The sequence below is a fragment of the Triticum dicoccoides genome, chromosome 6A (genome assembly GCF_002162155.2).
Source record: "Triticum dicoccoides isolate Atlit2015 ecotype Zavitan chromosome 6A, WEW_v2.0, whole genome shotgun sequence".
Classification (NCBI taxonomy): Eukaryota; Viridiplantae; Streptophyta; class Magnoliopsida; order Poales; family Poaceae; genus Triticum; species Triticum dicoccoides.
Genome location: NC_041390.1, coordinates 39,124,518 through 39,149,501, shown reverse-complemented (window position 1 = coordinate 39,149,501; position 24,984 = coordinate 39,124,518). Strand labels below are relative to the sequence as shown.

The 24,984-nt window shown below is 47.1% G+C and overlaps 3 protein-coding genes across 3 annotated transcripts; 1 reads left to right on the top strand and 2 right to left on the bottom strand.

The window, feature by feature from the left end:
- Positions 1-91: 91 nt before the first annotated feature.
- On the bottom strand, positions 92-3,700 carry LOC119314470 (histone deacetylase complex subunit SAP18-like). Its single transcript, XM_037589190.1, has 7 exons — positions 3,549-3,700; positions 3,294-3,447; positions 3,098-3,130; positions 1,597-1,707; positions 1,284-1,379; positions 566-637; positions 92-478 (listed from the first exon to the last, which is right to left on the bottom strand). Exons 2-7 carry the CDS (start codon positions 3,399-3,401, stop codon positions 446-448), a joined length of 453 nt encoding a protein of 150 aa, XP_037445087.1. The 5' UTR covers positions 3,402-3,447; positions 3,549-3,700; the 3' UTR covers positions 92-445.
- Positions 3,701-8,374: 4,674 nt separating this feature from the next.
- Positions 8,375-11,227, top strand: LOC119314468 (UTP:RNA uridylyltransferase 1-like). The gene is made up of 6 exons (XM_037589188.1): positions 8,375-8,711; positions 8,811-9,173; positions 9,357-9,580; positions 9,678-9,741; positions 10,231-10,427; positions 10,548-11,227. Exons 2-6 carry the CDS (start codon positions 8,817-8,819, stop codon positions 10,759-10,761), a joined length of 1,056 nt encoding a protein of 351 aa, XP_037445085.1. The 5' UTR covers positions 8,375-8,711; positions 8,811-8,816; the 3' UTR covers positions 10,762-11,227.
- Positions 11,228-11,237: 10 nt separating this feature from the next.
- On the bottom strand, positions 11,238-24,560 carry LOC119314467 (protein DETOXIFICATION 46, chloroplastic-like). The gene is made up of 14 exons (XM_037589187.1): positions 24,164-24,560; positions 23,722-23,816; positions 22,950-23,058; positions 22,471-22,526; positions 21,775-21,830; positions 20,153-20,291; positions 19,664-19,801; positions 19,517-19,585; positions 19,316-19,426; positions 13,129-13,257; positions 12,573-12,650; positions 12,273-12,344; positions 11,842-11,904; positions 11,238-11,747 (listed from the first exon to the last, which is right to left on the bottom strand). Exons 1-14 carry the CDS (start codon positions 24,543-24,545, stop codon positions 11,646-11,648), a joined length of 1,599 nt encoding a protein of 532 aa, XP_037445084.1. The 5' UTR covers positions 24,546-24,560; the 3' UTR covers positions 11,238-11,645.
- Between the last annotated feature and the right edge of the window lie 424 nt (positions 24,561-24,984).

Below are 24,984 nucleotides of genomic sequence, written 5' to 3'. Positions count from 1 at the left end.
GGAAATTAGATTGCAATGCTCATTACCTGATATAACAAGTTATCATGTTTAGTTGCATCAGATGTTACTGGTATCGATTGTACAACTTTGATTTAGCTAAATATCTCATCATTTATTCGGTAAATTCAGTCTCAAAAGTGCTGTGCCACACCTATGTTTACATATGTTCTGCTGGAAACATTAGTTCAAAGAGTACTCTCGTTCAGAGCGACAACCACAAAGAACAGGTACACAGGAAGCAATCACATCAGATGTCTCAAGCGTCAAGTCTCAAATACTAGTTCGAAAGTTGCCACTATTACAGACAGTTCTGGTTCCAGTTCCCTACCAGGCGACCACTAAGGAGAGCTTCATCCCTCGCCCGCACAGCTCAAGATAATAGCACAGCAGGAAAACTATTCTGCTTGGTGTGCAGCAGGCACACTATTTTGCAAGACGGCACGGCTCACATGATCGACACGCTCAAGTAATCACCTATCTGCAAACCAAGGTAGCATAATAAATAACAGTATGTCCCTACCAAGAAAAAAAGAATAGAATAACATAATGCAGCACTTGTGCATACCTGGAAGCCAAGATCCCCAAGAGATTTGGCATCATCCCCTCTTCCATGACCATATGAAAAGGTCGAACCCACCTTCACAATGTCCAACAAGATGAGTTATCACAGGTTGGAACTTCAACAGTTATGATGATGTATGAATGCAAGGGAACATATGTTGTACAATGGAATTTTGTGGATGTAACTGCCAGTTTAAGCACCATGCTGAATGGACTAATAAGCATCAATTTCGGTCTGGGACACTTTGTAATGGTCATATGGCCTAGGGTTATGTTGTTGCCCATTATTAGGAACGCATAGTTGAAACATAATTGCTTAACGGCGCAAGCTGCAAGTAGTAGCTCATCATGCTACTAACTAGGCCAAACCAGGAATAAGGAGACAGCACTAGAGACTTTTAATATCAAATGGAATTATACAAGATTATGAGCTCATAAACAGTAATGAGAACCAGAACTAATAGATAATGTATCCTGCTATTGATGTAACTCAGTTCCTGAAAGTAGAACTAATATCTCCTGCATTCATAAAGGAGTGAATGAGGTATCAGGAATTTAGGATTTAGGACAGGGTGCTGTGCATTTGTAAATTACGAATACTATTGAAGAAACAACTAATTCGCTAGCTTATCACCATTGGGTACCGTGATGTACGGAGCAACAATAAATTTGGTTGGCATTTGTAAATTGGTATTGAAGAAACAAATCAGTCAAGATCTTACCTGTTTGACAACAAAACGGCCATTCTTATCCGGGTATACAAAAGCAAAAGATAACCTAGCGTTTCTTTTCCTTGCTGGAAGAGCAACCTCTTTGACCTGAAACACGATCAAAATTGTGCCGATTAGACCATCATCCAAGTACTTGGGATTACCATACTGTCACACACCCAGTGGTATTTTAAAACATAGAATGTGATTGACATGGAGGCTCAAGCACTAATTATAGATATCACACACACCCAGTGGTATTTTATGAAATTCCAATTTAAATTATGTTGCCCAAAAATGTCAGATGTAAGATATGTAATATTACAAGATCAGTGAGCTCCCGGAGTGTGGCATCCTTCCACGTGTAAATCTGAACTTCATCTTTTGGCTCCTTCCCTCTCTCAGAAAATTCTTCATTTAGGTGATGGCCACCAACCTGGAAAAAAAATAACCAGGATCAGTTTTCTGTATTACTGTGTGTTTATTCACAAATCTGCAGTCTGCACTCTTAAGACATCGTGCAGAACTGTTACAGAAGATAAAAGTTGGAGAGTGTAAGGATCTCTATTGTCTATTTTCCAGATCACCCACAACAAAAAATTCTCAGATTTCTTAAGCACTACTCCCTTCGTTCCTAAATATTTGTCTTTTTAGAGATTTCAAATGGACTACCACATACGGATGTATATAGACATATTTTAGAGTGTAGATTTACTCATTTTGCTCCGTATGTAGTCACTTGTTGAAATCTCTAGAAAGACAAATATTTAGGAACGGAGGGAGTACATGCTTACTACCATTCTTTCTGGCAAGGATTAAGAATAGTCATAGCTGACTTGAAAACCAAAATGCAGAATCCAGTGCGTACATGAATAGCATCCATTTTCCTAAAAAATAACGTCCATTTTTTCAGCCAAAGATGGTGAACCCAACATTGGCAGCTAAGTACTTCCCCTTAAATTGAGCTCATAGTTCCAACAGCAATGAACATATGTGGTGTTTAAATTGTCAGGTTGGAAAATTGTATGACATGTAGCGACTTAGAATGCTCGAAAATAATGGAATTTGCGAACTGCATGTCTGTCAGCCATGATAAATAGTTTAGTGCTGAACTGCTGATGGCCTTCAGAAATTTTTTGTTAAGATTTAATAATTGCGACATCCAAAATGTGTGATTTATATGTTCAATCCTTAGAGTTTATTACGGATAAATGGGTCTAGCTATGTTTACACGCCTTTTGGCCCCTGATTAGCCAGGTTTCATGTTGAATTAAAACTGTATGCAAGGCCTATCAAACAAACCAACATTCTGATAAATAATTTTTGGGACCCTCCGCTGTATTACTGAGCCATGCTAGTTATTTGCCAAAACTACAGTTAAACACCTAGTCAACTTCAAGTGCTGCTCAACTATCAAACAAACCAACATTCTGATAAATAATTTTTGGGACCCTCCGCTGTATTACTGAGCCATGCTAGTTATTTGCCAAAACTACAGTTAAACACCTAGTCAACTTCAAGTGCTGCTCAACTACAGGTGTCATACGGTCGAACCGATCTACACGGCACCATCCAGGAACAGAACTTATACATCCTTAAAAACGCAACAACGTGAGCACAGTTGTAATGGACCGTGTTTTAGTACCCTCATTCAGACAGCACCATACGTTTCAGGTTACTTTGCTACCGACCACCCATGCACCAGAAGATCCAATCAGATATCGCACAAACCAGGCGAATTGAGGAAATCATAAGCCGCTCTCGACCCTAGGCGCGCTAAAAGGAACACGAAAGAGTCAAAAAGAAAAGGCGTCACTATGCTTTACCTTGGTGAAAACCCGGAGCAGGAGAGGGCAGGTCTGCACAAGAAGAATTCAATCGATCAGTCCTCGCAATCCTCCAAATTCAAAACCTAGCGAGCCTAAGAACAGTGCTGCTGATCGGCATACTAGTAGTATATGTCCGCGCACTAGATAGTATAACAAGTAAACTCGTTAGGGTTGCGGAGGAGGGCTGGCTGACCTTCTCGCGGTCGATGGGTTCGGGGCGGGGGCGCGCCATGGGAGGCGGGCCGCGGTGCATCGGCGGGCCCGGCCGCGGCCTCATCGACATCTCGCCCATGCCCGCCATCTCCCTCCTCGAAAACCTAGAATCCCCTGCCCTGCTCTGACTGACTCTGCCGAGATCGATGCGACACGAACCAAGGAGACGAGTCAATCTACCAACCTTTTCCGGACCAACGAACGAGAGAATCGGAAGCTGAGGGAGATGGCTGACCTGCTCCGCCGCCGCTCTCCGTCCGCCGTCCGCCGCCGGATTCTTCACGGGGTGGTGGTGGGTGTGGATGAAGGTTGGGGGGAAGAGTCCGCAGCGTGGATGCCTCTGGAAGAAACCCTAAACTTTTGTGGTTTGCACCCTTGCTTTGACGGAAATTCTGGCCCAACCGCGAAATCGTTGTTTTGTAAGGTGCTGTGCAGAAGTTATCACGGTGGTACATCTAGACCGCTCGCTCAGGGGCCAACGGCCGAGGATCTCCTAAGGGTGACACACTTTTCATCTCCATCTCTGCTTTTGCATTCCTCCTAAATCATACTACCACTATGTTTTTGCATTCTTCCTAAACCATACCACTACTTGGCCTTGCCTCTTTTTTCTCATTGTATAGAGGTGATCCTTTGATTTAAAGAAATTATGTCAAACCAATTGAAGGATTTATCAGGGGAAGTCGAACGAAAATCATGCAATTTTCAATGGTTTGCACTCTTACACCCTGATTCATTAAGATTTCTAGCACACATGTTAGGCCTCAGGGGGGTTTCCATGTGTCTTACATGCATCTTCTATGCTTTCGAAACTCTCAAAAAAATCTTGTAGAACACACAAAGAGCTTTACACATAAATCCAAGTGTGTTGATTTATTGTAAAGTTGTAAAATTCAAGAAGTTGTGTCATTTTCAATCGTGCATTTTATTACTTGTCTTATGAGAATTCTGCGCTCCAATGGAAGGGTTTCTTATGCATTTGGTAATGTTACTCTAGTGGAGGAGTACTTCTGTTACAAACTCTAGGTCACCTTTGATTCAAAGGCACACATGTCGCGTCATGTTCAGAATTAGATACGTTATATGATTATTCGCAAGAGGATATTAGTCACGGGAGGATGAGGGATCCTACATCAGCAAATTATATACCGAGAAAGTGGAAGATTTCTAAAGGAACTTTACATTATCATGATAGAGAAGAAATTTTCCTATGTAGCCTCCTTGGACTGAAGATCGAGACCACCAAAACATGCATATGAATGTTATCCTACATGAGATTCCACATGATTCTAAGTCCCACGTGAGGAAAATCTTTTGCTTTGCAGAGATATCCTCTCCCTTTTATCGATTTTAAAAATCACATGAAACATCCATAATTTTTTGAAGGACTTGAGCATTGATTTTCTTGCAATGAGAAAACCGTGACACACGGTTTATGCATTTTTCTCTATCTACTATGTGTTTCCAAGAGATGAAAAATATTAATACTAATATATGTATGTATACAAACTTCTATATATGAGAAACTACATAGAGTGTCTTCATGCACAAAACATACTTCTTTAAAACCATATAACAAACGGGTTGTTGGGTGGCTAGCGAAGGCATTGTATCCACAGTCATGAGGGGCCAAACTCTAGGCGTAATAAAGTAACGCGTCTAGAAGGCAACCAAAGATCATGTGATATATATATATATATATATAGGCTGGGGTTTTCCCTCTCTTTCCTACTACCTGTTTATGACTGCTATACGGTTGTATACAACTAAGCTTAAATTTTGAAGTGGCATGGGCCTTGCCTTCCACCCACCTAACTCTGCCCCTGCTTGACGCCACGTGTGCCTCATTAAGACGGATTTATATTATTACAACACCAAAAAAAGATTATTGTCACAAAAATGACTGAATCTATGTGAGATGTGTTGAAAGGATCGTCGACCTTCGGTCCCCGTATGAATGTGTGTTTGTGTGTGATGGTGTGCGTCTACATTGTACTCGGTGTTTCTTCGGGAAAAATATCTGCATGCAAATTATCTTTACATTATGTTTTCGTTTAGTATATTATTTTTTGGTGGTGAAATATGGACATGCTTCTATTTCCATCGATAGAGAGGGAGTTGACCCGAAACCCGGCAACCCAACCAAAGTCACGCGATTTTTTGTTCAAAAAGACCACTTGCCGAGACGAATTGACAAAAAAGACTACACATAAATTAAATGGCAAAAAAGACCCCCTCAGTCATGGCGGCAGGCGCGGCAGTCGACGTGTGGCACTTGCCGCCATGCCTGGAGGCGGCAGCACCTGCCGCCAAACTGGCAGGCGGCCACCAGCGAGTAACAGGAATTGGCAGCCGCGGCCATCCTGCGACGAAACGGTGCTGGAATTGTGGGCCACGCCGCCAACATATGAGGCGGCCTCTGCCACTGCTGTTTTATGCACTAATTGCAATGTTTTTTGTCATTTTAGATGGCATTAATCATACAAGACTACGATGACTGAAGAACTATTCGATTCCCGTCTAAAATTTCGTCTATCTGCACACTGATTGCAGTGTTTTAGATCACGTATATTTCCCGCCTAAAATTTCGTCTGTTTACGGTTATTTTTACGCTATTAGAGCAACTCCAACACGCCGATCCAAACGGACGACACTTTCGTCCGATTGTGTCAGCCGCCCGCTCGATGTCCGACCTCTTTAAGATTTGGGTTGGCAGTTCACGCAACGGCCGCAACCCATTTTCATGTCCGCATGCAAATTTCAAAAAAGGTCGACTGCCATAGATCATGCCAACGGGCATGTCATCCCCCGAAGTCCATGCCAGCGGGCATGTCGTCGCCCGAAGTTCACGTCGGCTGGCATGGGCCGCCCGCATTTCCTCCCCCTCCGGATGATGAGCCACCAGCCATCAGTGTGGCGTTGAGGTCCATGGGTGCTGGCGCGGGCGTGGAAGGCGCCACCACGCTCACCTCGAGCGAGCATTCCCCGGAGAGTCGGGAGCCTTGCGGGTAGACTGGAAGCCGGGTATCGGCTGCGTCGCTGACGCGTGGGGCGACTCGGGCAACACCATCCGAGGAAAAGCAGATGAGCCGGTGCTGGCCGTGGTGACGGCGGCGTTGACGAGGCCATGCTGGCCAGGTTTTAACCCTAGAAACATCAGCGCCTTCCTCATTACCGCCGCGACGCGGGCTTGGTGGCCTCCTGCTGCGCGACGGTGGCGATGGCAGCCGCCGCGATGGCTTCGTCCCTTGCGTCCGTCGCATGCCTCCGGCCCTTTCTCTTCGCCGATTCCCTTGCGCGTCACTCGGGCGTCAGCTTCTTCGGCTTGGGCGCGGCAGTGGTCTTATGGGGGGCGCGATGCTTGCTAGGTGGAGTAGTTGGCACGCGTCGCGCGCGTCCGCCTCGTGTCCGCGCCGACGCAAATGAGGCTAAAAAATGGGCCTGGAATGGGTCGGCAGGCAGACGAAAAGCGGATGCGTGTCCGTTTAGATCGGCGTGTTATGCCGACTTTTCTGTCCGTGCCGACCCAAACGGACGCGCGCGGACGAAATAGATTGCCACGTTGGAGTTGCTCTTATATTTGTCATCGGAGCCGATACATCAAAAAAGGGTTTCCCCGCTTCATATTATTAAGCAACCAACATCCAAGAGCATCGATACAAACACACACCAACACCGTACTCAACACACACCCAAGGCGAGATAAAAAGGTGCTGGGCACCGACACACCACCTCAACGATTACTAAGCACACTACAAATGAGCAAAGAAGAACTGCTTTGAGCCGACGGAGACCAGCACAAGTGCGATTCACCGAGAAGGGCGAGACGGCCAATGTCAGACCGGGTACTTCAAAACGGTGCCTCCAAGAAGGGCACGACTACGAAAGCCGCGGCGCCACCAAGCTGCAGGGAGAGGCCGCGCTACCGCCGGACGACGCCACCACCCCCGCGCGTGCCCACCGTCGTGGCACTGAGCCCCACCGTAGCCCAGCGCCTCCGGCGGCCAACCGTCACGCACCAGCTGGAGGATCCGCGAGGAGGGGAAAGGAACGGCCCCGCCGCCACCTACACTGGTACAAACTAATAATACAAGTATATCTAAATTTTAGGCGGGAAATATACTTGATCCAAAAAGCTGCAATCAGTGTGTAGACGGATAATTTTAGACGGGAATGAAATAGTGCTTCAATCATCATAGTCTTCATAGCAATTAGTGCCATCTAAAAAGATGAAAGGCATTGCAGTCAGTGCATAGAATAACGACATGATGGAATCAACACAACGAAGCTATCTCCGCGTTGCAAAACAGCGGCGGCAGAGGCCGCCTCAATCTTTGGCGGCATGGCCCACAAGGCCAGCAACGTTCCGTCACGGGACGCCCACACCTGCCGATTCCTGTTACTCGCCGATGGCCGCCTGCCAGTGTGGCGGACGGTCCTGCCGCCTGCAGGCATGGCGGCAGGTGCCACACGTCGGCTGCCGCGCCTGCGGCCACGGTTGGAGGGTCTTTGTCAATTCATCTTGGCAAGTGGTTTTTTGGACAAAAAATCGAGTCACGCCACGCTGCGTCCAAGAGGCGCTCCCGCACTGACACACTCCACGACCGACCTCACGCCTTCCTCCCTCGCTCGCACGCTCTCGGGAATCGCGAACCACCACCCCAGCCGCCTCGCCGCGCCGCGCGCCATGGCCGGCGGCGACGCCAAGCCCCTCGCCGGCGGCGCCTTCCTCCGCTTCCTCCTCCCGGCCCCCAAGCCGGAGCCGACCCCTCCCGCCCGCCTCGCCCCGCCGCACTGCCTCGTCGCGCCCGCCCAGCCGGACCCGCCCCCCGGCGCCCTGCCCGACGAGCGCCTCTTCATCGTGGCCCCCACGCGCCCCGCCTGGCTCCCTCCGCAGCCGCAACCGCAGCCGCCGCCCCCTTTCTCAGTCCCTCCGGCGCGGCGCGTCCACCCGGCCGCCGGCGCCGCGCGCAATGCGGGCCGCTTCGCCGCCGGCCGGGGCGGCCAGGCGAGGCGGAGGGCCGGGGATTTCGCCGGGAACAGGGCCCGCGCGGGCCCCGATAGGAGGAAGGCGGGCGGGGGCCTCGCCGTGAAGGCGAACGGAGGCGAGGCCGGCGCCGGGGACAGGCGGGCGGCGGCGGCGGCGCGGAGGGAGAAGAGGGTGTGGGTTGCCGTGGAGAGGAAGGGCGCGAGTGGCGGCAGCGACGCCGACGACCCGGCGGCCGTGGGTGGGGGATACGCGGGCGGAGACGAGGCCGGGGGGAGCGTCGAAGGGGAAGAGCAGCTGGAACCGGACGACGGCGATGGCCGGCGTCTCGGGGAGGAATTGGAGGATTCTCTCCTCATCGCCGGCGATCAAGAGTGCCATGAAAGCGACGGCGGCCAGCAGTCAAGCGAGGTAGTGGAAACCCCCAAAAATCCTCCTCTTCAAATGATCATGATTTGCCCCCCAAAACAATTTTTTTAGCTCAACTGGTCATGTTTCTTTGCTCTGCAGAACACCATGTCGCAGTCGAATCAATCACGGCGGCTGCAAATCAGAACAAATACAGGGTGGATGGAATGCCGCCATGACATCGGCACCTTCGCCCCCGGCTTGCTCTCCATCTACGAATCCCTCAAGCCGTCAGAGGATCACATGTCCAAGCAGAGCCGGCTCATCGACTCCCTAACAAAGTCAGTGAGCAAAGAATGGCCCAACGCCCAGCTGCATCTCTACGGATCATGCACCAATTCCTTTGGAACTTCCCACAGCGACGTCGATGTCTGCCTCGAAATCGATATCGGCACCGGGAGCGAGGTGGAGCTTCTTCTGCGGCTGGCGGAGATCTTGCGCGGCGATAATTTCGACAGTGTGGAGGTAAGCAAGCCTTCACTATATGGAGCTTTGCAATTTGTACAATTCTGTTGTAAAATTCACTGTAAACTGAGGCTGTAAATTGAGGTTGTAAAAATTCACTGTAAATTGGGGCTGTGCATAATTGTTGTTGCAGAATTTGCTGTAAATTGGGGCTGTTGGTTTGATCCTCTATCATCCTCGCAGGCGATTACCAGTGCTAGAGTGCCCATTGTGAGGATGTTGGATGCAGGAAGTGGCTTCTCTTGTGACATTTGCATCAACAATCTACTTGCTGTCGCAAACACAAAGCTTCTCAAGGATTATGCCCAGATAGATGGTAGATTGCTTCAGCTGGCCTCCATTGTCAAGCACTGGGCCAAACTGAGGGGTGTCAATGAGACATACCGCGGAACCCTCTCCAGCTATGCGTGAGTTAAACGCTTATGATGGATTCATCTGAGATAATTATGTTTATATGAATTCTCAGAAGAATGGTTGACTCATTTGTTTTATGTAAAATTGCAGATATGTGCTCATGTGCATCAGTTTCTTACAGCTGAGAGAGCCCAAGATTCTCCCCTGTTTGCAGGTATGTGCCTTACTTCTGTTGCATCAACTTCTTCATAAATCATCTTATCTGGGCCAATGCAGAAACTACTGAACTTCCAAGTGCACTCTGTAAAATTTATTAATTTTTATAAATCCACCTTTTTTTCCTATTTATTTATTTACTTTTTAAAATAGTAATATTTTCTCTTTCTTTTATTTTATGGTAGAATTATGTATGGATTTGCCCCATTTGACACTCTGCATGCATATGATATGGATGATTGTATTTGGATGGCTCATCACCATCATTCAGTTATGGTTGGTCAATTTTCTTTTCTTCTTTTCATTTTTCTTAGTAGGTTATTTTGCCACATATTTCATCATTTTTCGTTTGCTGTATTTATAGTTACCAGGTAAGTCATAAGGAACATCAAAGTTCTTGTCCATGTTTCCAGCTTCATGATATGCATCGGTTTGGTCGATTTCATCCTGATGCAACTAATGCTACCTCATTTCCCCACATTTTCAGGCTCTGGAGCCCACTTATACCATGGTTGTTGATGACATTGAATGCGCTTATTTTGACGAAGTTCATCAGCTTCGTGATTTTGGTGCTGAAAACAAGGAGACCATCGCGGAGTTACTCTGGGCATTTTTCCACTACTGGGCATTCCAGCACGATTACAGGAAAGATGTCATCTCCATCTGCATGGGGAAGATAATCAGGTAATTAAAGACCAGCAATCTTCTTCCAAACAAAGAATTCAATATCGATCTAATTTCATCTAGCTTATAAGAGTTTAAACATTTTTTTCTCACCTGGTGTGATGTCGCAACGGCATGTAGCAAGAAGGAGAAGAACTGGACGACTCGCATCGGAAACGACCGCCATCTTATCTGCATCGAGGACCCTTTCGAGACCGGCCATGACTTGGGCCGCATAGTCGACAGGCAGACAATCAGGATCATCAGGGAGGAGTTTGAGAGAGCCGCTGTCATGCTGCAGCATGATGATGACCCTTGCTCAACCCTTTTCGAGCCCTACAATTATGAAAACTAAACATCGGAAACACCTGAAAATTCAGATAACATTTCTGCCAGGAAGGTGAAGGTACAGATGATGAACTGTTTGAACATTCTGGTAAACGGAATAAATGAATGAACTGGGTTGCATTGAAGAAAAGATGAAATTGGGTCAGGTGCATTCACCTGCCAGAAGATGGGCCGTGATTCGTCGCAGAGAAAACTGATTTGGTAGGACTATTCTCTGCTGGAAGATGAGCTGTGCCAGCTGCAGGCTGCAATGAGTTCACTGTGACCAGTACACACTCATGTTCTATGCTGTGGTCACCTGGAAAGAGCAATCTCAAACCTTCTTTATGGCAATAGGGAAATTTGATGATCTCACTCTCCAGGATATTTTTAACGTCAATATTTTTTCATGTTGTGACAAAAAACTTGGACATCGTTGAACATTTTGTAATTCTGAAACAGACAATTCACAGTAAGTAAACTTAAGGATCTCACTTTCCAGGATAATTTCAACATCCATACTTTCTTCATTTCGTAACAAAAAACTTGGACATCGTTGACCATTTTGTAATTCTTAAGCAGACAAAATTCTTTACATGCTTGCGTAACTGCACTTTTACAGTCGCAAGTGTTGGACAATGTAACCTTCTCTGCAGCAGTAAAGCATGAGATGAAGGCGCCTAGGACAAAAAGATACTACAAGAGACCAAATTCTACCCTAGAGCCAAATGGACCTTCCTAGACCTGAAGACATTGAGCAGGTCTTGAACTTTGCTTCCAATCTTATCATGTGCAGCCAATGTAATCTCATGACCAACACATTACAACCGATGGTGGTTAGAAACAGACAATGCTGAATGATGTTTCCAGGGCTGCAAATATGCGTGTATTTGTTGTCGCCTCGTTTCAAACTCATGTGGCCTTCACTTTGACATGCTCAGGCTGGTTGAAATTTTCATTGTACAACATGCCCGTTGGAGAAACAAGCCGTTGTAGAGCGCTTCCAAACCGACTCTGAAATGGGAAAAATATTCAAAGAGACTAAATTAGGGCTATCATAAGATGTTACATTCTAAATATAACACATGATACATAGAAATGAACATACCCACTGGAAGAAGACAAGTACCCACCAGCATAGTGTCAAGCTACTAAATTTGTCACGGACAAGCTTTTAAGACAAAACAAGAAAAGAAAAGTCATCATTATCAGAAGAGTATTAACATAAGGCTTCTAAAAGAATAATCGAAAACAGAAGAACTATTCAAGGTGGCAGCTGAATTTTGGCTCTTTTACTTGCCGGGCAGTGAACTCATAGCTTTATCAACTAAGAGCATTCACAGTGTCCAGGGGTAGATACAGAGCAGATTGTGGTCCTATTTTGCCATGGTTCGGACCTCATATTCAAAAGTTCTGGATCCTTCTTTTTTTCAAGTTGGCATACCCTCTATCAATGTTATAATTATTTGAATAAGAAAAATAAAAACCAAAACCCCGATGAGGTCACACAGAAAAAGGAAACAAGGAAACGAGCATTACCAGTAGTAGAAAGGTTCCAATGCTGAAGCATGCACCCATTGATTGACTCAAATACCTGAGATCCCTTCCAGCCTGAGAACAGAAAGATAACCATCAGACATTTCATCGCATTATCCAGCCAATGTTAGGTTTTCAGCTGTTGATCTTATGAACTTAGCAGAATAGGCCCTTTGTTCTGTTAATTGTTACTGCAGTATCATAGCAAATCAAGATGGATACCGCATTAATTACTACACTGCTGATGATGGCCTAGTATCAGGTGGTATGCTAGGACCAGCCAAATGAAGTATACCAACTTACCAGCAATGTTCCTTCAAGGCTGTGTACTGAAGGTGTCACCAACAATGCAGTGAAATATGGAATCAGCACTTTGTGCATCTGTTAAAAGTAGTGCAGCTGAATTATTAGTTTCGCACACCAAACTCTGGTAGTCATGGAAATAAAGCATGAAAGCTTCTGCAGAGAAACCAAGTTATGCAAGGTGTCACGATAGGAGATTTCCACGATGACATGCAAGCCAGTTCTCCAAAGACAGCAAACAATTCCTAACTAGATCGATATGATGGAAGACAGCCTTCTAAAATGAACATCAGGATTAGCAATAAACTAGCAAGCAGATTCGTATATGCCATGGACCACGGTTAGATAGCCCTGTGGATCTGGGTGCAACCATGCCATGGAAGCCACAGCGAAGGGACAGGGAAGGACAATATATGGTAAAGATAGTCTTCACAACAAGTTGTAGATACTAGGAAACAACATCTACATAGACAACTAGCATACTGATAGTTTCTGAGGAGCAATCTGTATCGAAAGTACTTCCAGAACATGCAAAAATTAAAGCAGTATATCAGACCTGTTGTACAACCAGTAGATCATTGGTAAACAGACTAGGAAAAAGCCACGGAACAATCGTTCCAACTGTCCCCACAGTCAGTCCAGCTATAGCTCCAATCATTACGAGGGACTTGAGTAGCATCCTTGCCTAGATTAGAGGTACCTTCAGTATCATTCAGAGTAATGAACATAATATTTATACGATTTGATGTAGAAACAACTATGGTAAAATGCAGCTCCACTACTTTAGTCAATCAAAGCACCATCGGTGCAGCACAGGTGGCTTCAAGCCTTCAAGTATGCATAGTGGTGCTGGGTCCACCAGCAGCTTTTGCTCTAATACAGGGAAAAGAAGGTAGGTGTATACCAATTAAACGTATGAAACCTGTTATGCAACATGTGCAGGTCAGAACTTCAATATTCAGTCAAGACGCCTAATGTCCTAAGAAATAATAATCTACCAAAACTATAACAGTATCAAGCTTCTGATGGATCCTATCGAAATAAGAATATCAGAAATCTTAGATAAACTCCTTTTTTTCATTTCTAGGCTTTCAAAATGTCTTGTCAATGGCATAAGTCACATTCAGCTCTGTTTTGACCAGATGAGTCTGGCCCCTCATAAAATTGGTAATTACTTGTTGGCTTATCTCAGCATCTTCATGCAAAATATTTCAAACAAAACTGAAAAAGGAAGCTCCTTGTGAAATTACTTTGTTGAACCGATGAAAAGATGTTTTGCATGTCAGTTGATACATTTAACCTGTTAGAGTTATAATATAAGTCATGTACCCCTTTGTATTTATCCCGTTATATAAGGGGTTTCCTGCATATGTTCCACACCTGTACATGTATATATATATCGGCCTATGGCCTCATGGGAATACAAGTTGCTTATTCCTAACATGGTATTAGAGCTAGGTCAATTTTTTGCACGCTGCAACTCGTGCTATTGATCTCTTCTGGCTTATCTCGTTCCCGATCGAAGCCCCTCTCGATCTCCCGGAGTCTCCCGATCGGATTGATCTCGTCCGGCTCCTCGATCTCCCGATCGGATCGCTCCCCAGCCGGCCCGATCGTCCTCATCCCGGATCGATCCCAGCCGGCCCCAATCGACGCAGGCCCAATCAACACAGATCGCCTCTTGTGCGCTCGGCTGGAAGCACCTCCAGGCTCCAGGAAGGCTCCGCTCCACGTGCAGGCCCGCCCGTACAGCTCCAGCAGCCTGCGTGTTGCTCTCCTGCAGCTGCAGGCTTCTGTCCGCACACGTTTGCCTGCAGCTGGATCTCATCTTGGCCAACGCTGCTGCTTCCTGTCGACCGCGTGTGCCCCTGCTGGCTGGCTGCTGCTCCCGCCGGCCCTTGCCCCTGCGGTTCTTCAGCCGCCGACTGCCAGCTGCCCCTTGATCGATCTCTGCTAAAAAAAAATGTCTGCTGCATCGGGCTATGTTGCTGTCCCTCGCTGTCCGGTGATCTTTGATGGTACTAACTACACCGAGTTTACTGGCTTCATGCGCATTCACATGCGTGGCATCCGTCTTTGGGGTGTTCTTTCTGGCGAGGTCTGCTGTCCGCCACGTCCGGTTCCTCCGGTGGCCCCTACTCCGCCAACTCCATCGGTTCTTCCTACGGATGCTAATCAGGCCGCCAAGGATGCGGCTAAGGTTGCTGATGAGGCTGCTGATCGTGCTTATGATGAGAGGGTTTTGGCTTATGAGGAGGCTCTTCAGACGTATCATGGTGCTCTGTCTGTTTACACCCAGTGGCTTGATGATGATGCTCGTGCTGCAGCTGTTCTCACTGCTAGTGTTCTGCCTCAGTTTGCTTCTGAATTTCTGGGTCTTTCTACTGTCTTTGAGATGTGGACCCGTCTTCGTGAGCGCTATCAGCCCTCTGGTGATGCCTTATACCTCTCTGTGATCCATCAGGAGCATGCTCTTCAGCAGGGTGACTCTACTGTTGATGACTTCTATGCACAGAGTTCTGCTATCTGGCGCCAGCTTGATTCTCTCCGTAGTGCTGGGTGTCGTACCTGCCCCTGTTGCCAGGCTGTCCAGGCCAATTTGGAGTTTCATCGCGTCTATGAGTTCTTGTCTCGGCTCCGTAAGGAGTTTCAGCCCCGGCGTGCTCAGTTGTTTGCTCGTGGCCGTATTTCTCTCATGGAGGCGCTTTCTGAGATTCATGCTGAGGGGACTCGCTTACGTGGTGCTGGTTTGCTGGAGGTTCCCTCTGTGCTCGCTACTCGTGCTCCTACGCCACTTGCTCCACCGACCCCTTCTCGCTCGAGTGCTCCGTCGCTCTTGCCCACTCCTTCTGGAGGCTCAGGTCGCCCCCGTCCACATTGCGCCTATTGCAACAATGATGGTCATCTTGAGTCTCAGTGCTACACGAAGAAGAAACACCTGCACAAGGCTCGCTCATCATCTTCAGGGACTTCGTCATCTACCTCGACAGCTTCAGCCATTGCTTTGACTGAGCAGGATATTCTAAGACTTAAGCGTCTGCTCGCGGCTTCAGGTTCTTCCTCGACGGGTACTGTCGGTTCTGTGACTGATGCTTCCCGCACTGAGCAATCACCCTCTACACAGTCAGGTACATCCCCCTGGGTTCTGGATTCTGGAGCTTCCTTTCATATGTCTTCTCATTCTTCCACTTTGTCCTCTCTTCAATCACTGGATTCTCCTATTCATGTCTTCACTGCTGATGGTACTCCACTTTCTGTTGCTAGTAGAGGCAATCTTACTACTCCTTATTCTGTTCCTGATGTTGCTCATGTTCCTCGACTCACCATGAATTTGTTTTCTGCTGGTCAACTTACGGATTCTGGTTGTCGCGTCATCCTTGACGTTGACTCTTGTTCTGTCCAGGACCGTCACACGCACACTCTGGTTGGGGCTGGCCCTCGCCGCCGTGATTCTCAGGGTCTTTGGGAGTTGGACTGGCTTCATGTTCCTTCTGCTGCCACCACCATTGCCAGTTCTTCCGCTTCTGTCGCCTCCGTCACTGGTTCCTTCCAGCAGTGGCATCATCGACTTGGTCATCTGTGTGGTTCTCGGTTGTCTTCTTTAGTTCGTCGAGGCCTTCTGGGGTCTGTCTCAGGAGATGTCTCTTTAGAGTGTCAGGGTTGTCATCTTGGCAAGCAGATTCAGTTACCATATTCACATAGTGAGTCAGTGTCTAAGCGTCCTTTCGATTTAGTCCATTCTGATGTATGGGGTCCGGCCCTTTTCGCTTCGAAAGGTGGTCATAAATACTATATTATTTTCATAGATGATTTCTCTCGTTACACCTGGCTTTATTTCATGACATCTCGTTCTGAGGTGTTGTCTATTTATAAGCGTTTTGCTGCCATGGTTCATACTCAGTTCTCTTCACCCATTCGTGTTTTTCGTGCTGACTCCGCTGGCGAGTATATCTCTAAGATGTTGCGTGGTGTTCTTGCTGAGCACGGGACTCTCTCTCAATTCTCTTGTCCTGGTGCTCATGCTCAGAATGGTGTGGCTGAGCGAAAGCATCGACATCTTCTTGAGACGGCTCGTGCATTGATGATTGCTGCCTCTCTCCCGCCTCATTTTTGGGCTGAGGCCGTCTCCACATCCACCTATCTTATCAATATACAACCTTCCGCTGCTCTACAGGGTGGTGTTCCTTTCGAGCGACTTTTTGATTGTTCTCCCGATTATTCGATGCTTCGCTCATTTGGTTGTGTTTGCTATGTTCTTCTTGCTCCTCGCGAACGCACCAAACTGACCGCTCAGTCTGTTGAGTGTGTCTTCTTAGGCTACAGTGATGAGCATAAGGGCTATCGTTGTTGGGATCCTATTGGTCGTCGGATGCGTATCTTTCGAGATGTGACTTTTGAAGAGTCTCGTCCCTTCTACCCACGCCCATCTTCCTCGACTTTTTCAGTGCAGGATATCTCTTTTCTCACTTTTCCTGACTTACCTATCACCCCCGTCGAGACTGTACCTCTCCGTTCCACTTCCTCTCCTTCTCCACATCTCGTTGATTTGCAGCCACCATCCTCCCCGGTCTCCTCGCCTCGCATGTCACCGGGTTCTCCACCTTCATCTCCGGTGACTTCCTCTCCGGTCTCCTCTCCCAGCCTGTCACCGGACTCTACACCTTCATCTCCGGTGACTTCTTCGTCGCCGCCCCCTGATTCTACCTTGCCGATTCCTCCTTCTATTATTCCATCTTTTCCTCAGCATTATACTCGTCGTCCACGACCAGTCGATGCCTCTGTGGATGGGTCGTCATCTTCCTCTCAGCCTACTTATGGCTTGCGTTCTCGTCCTCGTCCGCCTGTTGATCGCTTTGGATTTCCCACCGCTGGTGCTGCTGTTCTTGAGTCGACTTCTTACCGTCAGGCTGTTGTTCATCCTGAATGGCAGTTTGCGATGGCAGAGGAGATTGCTGCTCTTGAACGCACTGGTACCTGGGATCTTGTTTCTCTTCCTCCCGGAGTCCGTCCAATCACTTGTAAGTGGGTCTATAAGGTTAAGACTCGCTCCGATGGTTCTCTTGAGCGTCACAAAGCTCGTCTTGTGGCTCGTGGTTTTCAGCAGGAGCATGGTCGTGATTATGACGAGACTTTTGCTCCTGTGGCTCATATGACCACTATTCGTACACTTCTTGCCGTTGCCTCTGCACGCCACTGGTCTATATCTCAGCTTGATGTTAAGAATGCCTTTCTTAATGGTGAGCTGCGTGAGGAGGTGTACATGCAGCCACCACCTGGGTATTCTGTTCCTGATGGCATGGTATGTCGTCTTCGTCGCTCTCTCTATGGCCTTAAGCAAGCCCCCCGCGCCTGGTTTGAGCGCTTTGCCTCTGTGATCACTGTTGCTGGTTGTTTAGCAAGTGCTCATGATCCAGCATTGTTTATTCACCTTTCTCCTCGTGGTCGGACTCCTCTTCTTCTTTATGTTGATGACATGATCATCACGGGGGATGACCCCGAGTATATTGCCTTTGTAAAGGCCCGTCTTAGTGAGCAGTTTCTTATGTCTGATCTTGGACCTCTTCGCTACTTTCTTGGGATTGAAGTCTCTTCTACCTCTGATGGCTTTTTTATATCCCAGGAAAAGTATATCCAGGATCTTCTTACTCGTGCTGCTCTTACTGATGAGCGCGTTGTTGAGACTCCTATGGAGCTCAATGTTCACCTCCGTGCTACTGATGGTGATCCTCTCCCTGACCCGACGCGTTATCGTCATCTTGTTGGCAGTCTTGTCTATCTAGCTGTCACTCGTCCGGACATCTCTTATCCGGTTCATATTCTGAGTCAGTTTGTCTCTGCCCCCACCTCGGTTCACTATAGTCATCTCCTTCGTGTTCTTCGATATCTTCGAGGCACGATCTCTCACCGTCTATTCTTTCCTCGCTCCAGTTCTTTACAGCTCCAGGCCTATTCGGATGCTACGTGGGCTAGTGATCCTTCCGATCGCCGTTCACTTTCTGCTTACTGTGTTTTTCTTGGTGGTTCTCTCATTGCCTGGAAGACGAAGAAACAGCTTGCAGTTTCCCGTTCGAGTGCCGAGGCTGAGTTGCGAGCAATGGCTCTTTTGACGGCAGAGGTGACTTGGTTACGGTGGTTACTTCAGGATTTTGGTGTTTCTGTCACTACACCGACTCTACTTTTATCTGACAGTACAGGTGCTATCAGCATTGCACGCGATCCTGTGAAGCATGAGCTCACCAAGCACATTGGTGTTGATGCTTTCTATGTGCGCGCTGCTGTGCAGGATCAGGTTATTGCTCTTCAGTATGTGCCTTCCGAGTTACAGTTGGCGGATTTCCTGACGAAGGCTCATACTAGAGCACAACATGGCTTTTATCTCTCCAAACTCAGTGTTGTTCATCCACCATGAGTTTGAGGGGGGGTGTTAGAGTTATAATATAAGTCATGTACCCCTTTGTATTTATCCCGTTATATAAGGGGTTTCCTGCATATGTTCCACACCTGTACATGTATATATATATCGGCCTATGGCCTCATGGGAATACAAATTGCTTATTCCTAACATAACCAAACAAAAGAAAAGTGTAAAAAAATACAAGTGCCCAAGCATACATGTTCATCAAACACAACTTTGCACAGATTCTTGGATACGTGCTGATATTCCTGCTAAAGTATCAACACGGGCACAACCGCACAAGTAAAATTATGATATTCAGAGGAAAATGAGCACTGTTGATAGGTACCTTCATCAAATTGCGGTTAGCTCCGTATATCATCTCCGGCATGAACGACTGTGCAGTTTGTGACAGGGGCTCACCCCAAACAGTGCACATGCATAAGATATTAACCATGACCTTCACGAGATAAAGTAAGCAATGTATGCTGTCACGTTTTTATCGACATGTCTTCATAGGGAAGCATTCCATAAGCTAAAAAGTATGAACCTGATGGCCTGCAAGAGTTATTGCTCCCATAGAAGTCGCGGAGTATGTAAGTAATGCATAAAATGCTACCTGAAGAAGATTGAAACAATTAGTTACAGTAAAGCCAAGGAAAGGACACAGATCATTAATAACCCAAAAGAATGATACCTTGGATGTCATTGTCACAAAAACAGGAGCTGCGATTTCGAATATCTGCAGAAGCTCTCTTGTCGATGGGATTGTGAATGAGAACGCTCGAAAACCTCTACTGTTTAGATTTTGCATCATCATAAAAGCTGCAACAATCTGAGCATGTGTCACAAGCTAGCTAGTTATACAAAAACATGTGAGCAGAGAACTCAAACCTGCAAATAAATTGGCAGTGTGAGCAACATCACGAAAAGCTAGAGGTGGAGGTTATTTGTGTAGCGCGATTACAAATCATGAAGAGTGGAGAGATGATGGGATTTCTGGAATATAAAATACAACTAGCAACAGAAGAGCATGTGGTTCCATCTGGACAGGGTGTGGCGTGCATCAATAAGTAATGTACTTGTAGAAACATTAGTTAACCAGGTATTGTTGCTTAAGGGAAGGTGTGGAAACTTGATTTTCAGCAACGTGGAGACATGTGGAGGAGACTGGAAATATGCGCACCTGTGAAACCATAGTAGCCCAGGCGGCACCAGCAATTCCATAGCCACATACAGAGCAAAGAAATATATCACCGACGCCATTTATAACACTAGCTGCTGCCAATGCCTTCAGAGGACCCCAAGCATCTTTCATGCCTAGACTGAGTTACAGAAAAAAATGTAATATAATAAGAGAAGCATCCAATCAAGATACTGTAATACAACATCAAATATAAGACCTTGAATTGTTTACTGTTGCCTGTACTATTGTACTCAGACAAGTATTTCCGGACGGAGGAAGTAGCAATTAACGCAACCACATACTTAGAAATAGAAAAAAGTCCATTTTACTACCCTGAATAAAGTGGGTGGTTCACTTTACCCCCTGATCTATTTTTCGGCTTCTTCTACCCCCTAAACAAACCAAAACCGAACAAAACACCCCCCTGGCTGGTTTGTCTCCACCCGTTGCTGATGTGGCACTAGTCAACGACGGTTTTGACCTGGTGGGGCCCCCTTGTCAGGCCTCTCTCTCTCTCTCTCTCTCCGGTCGCCGCACCCCATTCGATCTCGCCCCGCTCCTCCACGGCGTCGACTCCGCCGCCATCCGCCCCGTCGCCGCTCCGGCCGCGCGCCTGCGCCGCCCCGCCTCCTCCCCGAGCTTGCGTCGTCGTCCCCGGCCGCCCCCGCGCGTTGCACGCCCCGGTCGCCGCACCCCGCTCGTCCTCACCTCGCCTCACTCCTCCGCGGCGTTGGCTCCACCGCCATCCACCCCGTCGCCGCTCCGGCCGCGCGCCTGCGCCGCCCCGCCTCCTCCCCGAGCTTGCGCCGCCGTCCCCGTCCGCGCCCCGCTCCGCTCCTCGCCGCTCTGCACTGGCCGCGCCCACGTCGCTGCGCCTGGCCTCGCCCGGCCTCCCCCGCTCGGCGTGCTGTCTTTGCCCGCCCTGGCGCCAGCCAGGCCACTTGCCGGCTCCACGCGCACCGGCCGCCGCCGCTGTGGCCGGCTGCTACTGCAGCAGGGGGCCGCCCCTTTTTTTCTTCTATTTCTTTGAATTTTTTTTAAAAAACTGACGAGTGGGACCCACCTGCAGGTCAAATACCACCTTTGACCGTGTCCACGTCACAATCCGGTCTGGGTAAACCACTTAGGGTGTTTTTTTGTCCAGTATGAGATTGTTTAGGGGGGTAAAGGAACCGAAAAATAGATCAGGGGGTAATGTGAACCACCCACTTTGTTCAGGGTAGTAAAATGGACACATTTGAGGCTTAAACCAAATGTCTACTAACATTCCAACATGTACAGTTCCACTAGTTCTTGTAGCTGCTAAGATAGATATAGTAATGCAGTGTCCCTAACGACATGAATTCAAATTAAAAAACATTCAAACAAGAGCTAGGATTCTACATGTAGAGAAAGAGATTTCATAATTTTATTTCCTGAGTTGAGCTAACTTCAATTTTGTTACCCTAATGTTACATCCATAAAATTACTGGAAGAAACAATATTAGTGATAATTATATACTTTCACAATCTGTAGTTCAGCAAAACAAATGGTCAGAGGAAAAAGGCGCACAAGAAACAGAAATTCAAAGAAACAAGTATATCCAATGCAATAAAAGAACAGGAATGGGCACAGTTTGTACCTAGCACTTTGGGCAACTAAGCCAACGAGAACTGCAGGCCATGCAAAACCTCGAATCTGAAATTGAGTTTCTGTTATTTCTCATGAAACAATCAAATTCATTTTCATATCCTATAATAGAAGATGCTTGAACAGTAGAACAAGCATACAAAACAAGATTCCACAATAAGCCTTGAAGTCAGAACTATAAGTTTGTAACATCACTAACAACGCAAGGGAAATGACCTATGCAAGCTGTCCAACCACATAATAATCAAATTAGTATAACAGAGACCAACTAGGTAAATGAAAAATTGAGTTGTATCTACGAGGTTATGATGATAAGCAATTTCAGAGTTAACTAAGCACACAGCATGTGATTCACAGTATCAATGATACACTATGACTGGTTTTTTGCACCTCTAGTTGAGTTCAAGTGAGCATGATTGTTTAAGTAACCTCCCTTCCTTTTCCCATGTTTCATAGTTTTTGTGCAAACCCGTTAGATTTTATTTCAGATACATCACGGCATTGATGTTTTCAGTCATGTCCATTTACCTTAGCAAATGTTTGGCTGGTTATACTCGAGTAAAGAAAGGGCAAAAAAATAAGTATCAGTTATACATCAGTGAAACATGACCTCCCTTCATTAGTCAACTAACAACGGAAAAATAGCCTAAAACGTGAAACTATTAAAACACGGTCAACATATACTGACCTGTGCATATGTATTAGCAGCAGAAATAATTTCATGATTTTTTGATCCAGTAAAGGCTGAAAAGAAATTTAAGAAATCACGAGTTAGGGTAAAATTAAGTAGAACACACCAAACAAGAATTTTCAATAAATGTAATGGGTAGAACCAAACATGACTCATCGTGCATGCAAAACACTAAACTGGTAGAACAAGTACAGGGGCATCTTCTTCATAAGTATGCGCCCTAATCAGGTAATGAAGTCGGAACAAGCCAAACAGTTGGATAAAAGCATTACATGACCCCAATTTTAAACAGCACTTGAAGCTTAACTGAGTCTAAGGTGAAGGCAAAAGTGACTTTTCAAGTGAGATGGCAGGGAATTACAGAATCTAATGACAAAAGTAGTCCTCCAGCACTTCGTTAGAAAATACAAAATATCCAACACTTCAAATAAGATGATAGTTTCAAGCCCATGGAACATTTTGTTTCAAAGACTTACCAGTCAATACTTGAACCCCAAAAATCTTAGTGAACAAAAACATTCCTATACCAAAAGTAAGAGCTATAAATAGCAGCGTAGACACTTGATGCTGTGCAAGTTCTTCATCCTGCATATAGTAGCTGTAACTGGATTAAATCACACATAGAGCAAGAAGGTATATATATGTGCCAAGTGGCTGCAAGAACGAGACAAATATCTGAAGAATCTTCAGCTTCTGGTTATCAATAAATCATTAAATTGCCAAGTAACATCTTATATTTGAACGGTGTTCTTTTCCTTTTGGCAGCAAAACAAATGTATAGAAACACAAGCATGTATCGACCTACTACTGTGTCAAATTTCTCCTGTGGATTCCCGCAAAAAAAAAATCTCCTGTGGAGTTCGTACTTTGCAAAGATTTATCCAGCTTACTTTTTCTTATCAAAATATTACCCAAAATGCAACGCGGGGCCATACTCTAGAGCTAAGTTGGTAATCCCTGTCCCACATTATTGCCAACGCATTAATAGTATATTTCCGTGCAACTCTGCAAATTAACAATCTAGCACAAGTTTTTTTCCGAAAAAGGGTGGATTTATTTGCTCAAGATGGAGCATCAAGAGGATACATAACAGCTAACACAATGAGCACACACCCAGCCTCTGCATAGGTATGATGCACACAGCCAACACATACACACACACGAAAACACGCCGTCACTTGCAAAGTCATATAAGACCAAGGATATGTGTAGGCGAGGAAAAAAGAAAAAATTCCAAGCTGCACGCACCTTGTTAGCTAAGGAGGTGGCCACCATGTTGGAGGTTGCGACGGACAGGAACATGAATATGTAGCACAGGTAGTCACAGAACACGGTCCCGGGCCCTGAAATGAGAGCCATAATGAGCACATGTTACACTGAAGTGAGACAGTTTTCTACTACTAAAAAACAGTTAACTGAAACAACATGATGGGCCAATGCATCAAATTCACTGAGCGTGCCGCAGTTTATCAATCACAAGAAATGGGTTGAGATGACGAAGCAGTTTTGAGCAAATCCATTCAGTTCCATATCCCAATTTGTCAGAGTACTACTACACCATACTGGCAATTAGGATGCGTTTGGTAGGAAGAAGATAGTCTATGCGTCTGCACATTCAGTGCCCTCCCCCAAACCAATGCCGCGCAACACACCACATGCAGCCAAGAGCGGAGCGGAGGGAGCGTTTTACCTAGGGCGGCGAGCTGGAGGGAGGAGGTCTGGCCGATGACCATGGTGTCGATGAGGCTCATGAGCGGGCCGCAGATCCAGAGCCCGAGCGCGGGCCCCGCGAACACCACCACGTCCCGCACCTGCGCCCATATCCCCGCGCCGTCCGCCGCTATCGCCTCCACCCCCACCTCCCGCTCGCCCCCGTCGGCCGCGCCCGCCGCGGCGGCGCATCGGACGACGCGGACGGCCGCGTGCGGGGAGAGGCCGCGCCGGTGCGGGGCGAGGAGCCGGGCGGAGGGGAGCGGGGGCGCGGGCGGGAGCAGCCGCGCCCGCCGGAGGGAGGCCGGGGCGGGCAACGGGAGCGCGGCCCCGGCGGTGAGGAGGCGGAGGTGGGCGGACATGGCCGACGACGATGCCGAGCGTGCACTGCGCGCGCGGCGGAGTGGGACAAGTCTGTCTGTACTCTGTAGTGGACGGATGGAGAGGGATCGTGTGGACTGGACCGCTACGCGGCCGACGGAGGCCGTTGCTGTACCTGTCATCGCTGCGCACCGTACGTCTCGTAGTATACAAGTGCAACACTATAAAAATTACGTTCAGATCCATAGACCATAGTGTCGACTACAAGAACTGAAGCGGGTTGAAGGCGCGCGCCGCTCCGTCATTGCCTCTCCCTTGCCGGAGCCCGACAAAACTTGATGTGATAGACGGACGAGAAGTCCTCATGTTAAGGCCATATAGGACCAGCACAACAGAGTAGCAAACGTCGCTGGTGAACACAATGTGAGAAAGATGTAGAGTTCCATGATGGATCGAGTGATATTGATTTGACATCGTGAA

Excerpts from the sequence above, each read along its gene's own strand:
- LOC119314467 (XM_037589187.1), bottom strand. The coding sequence starts at position 24,545 with ATGTCCGCCCACCTCCGCCTCCTCACCGCCGGGGCCGCGCTCCCGTTG. Across the intron at positions 23,817-24,163 it reads CCTCCAGCTCGCCGCCCTAG|GGCCCGGGACCGTGTTCTGT; the intron begins GTAAAACGCTCC and ends CTCTCATTTCAG. Across the intron at positions 11,748-11,841 it reads TACTTGTCTTCTTCCAGTGG|AGTCGGTTTGGAAGCGCTCT; the intron begins GTATGTTCATTT and ends TTCCCATTTCAG.
- LOC119314468 (XM_037589188.1), top strand. The coding sequence starts at position 8,817 with ATGTCGCAGTCGAATCAATCACGGCGGCTGCAAATCAGAACAAATACA. Across the intron at positions 9,174-9,356 it reads ATAATTTCGACAGTGTGGAG|GCGATTACCAGTGCTAGAGT; the intron begins GTAAGCAAGCCT and ends TCATCCTCGCAG. Across the intron at positions 9,581-9,677 it reads GGAACCCTCTCCAGCTATGC|ATATGTGCTCATGTGCATCA; the intron begins GTGAGTTAAACG and ends GTAAAATTGCAG.
- LOC119314470 (XM_037589190.1), bottom strand. The coding sequence starts at position 3,401 with ATGGCGGGCATGGGCGAGATGTCGATGAGGCCGCGGCCGGGCCCGCCG. Across the intron at positions 1,380-1,596 it reads TCCGGGAGCTCACTGATCTT|GTCAAAGAGGTTGCTCTTCC; the intron begins GTAATATTACAT and ends ATCGTGTTTCAG. Across the intron at positions 638-1,283 it reads GCCGTTTTGTTGTCAAACAG|GTGGGTTCGACCTTTTCATA; the intron begins GTAAGATCTTGA and ends GACATTGTGAAG.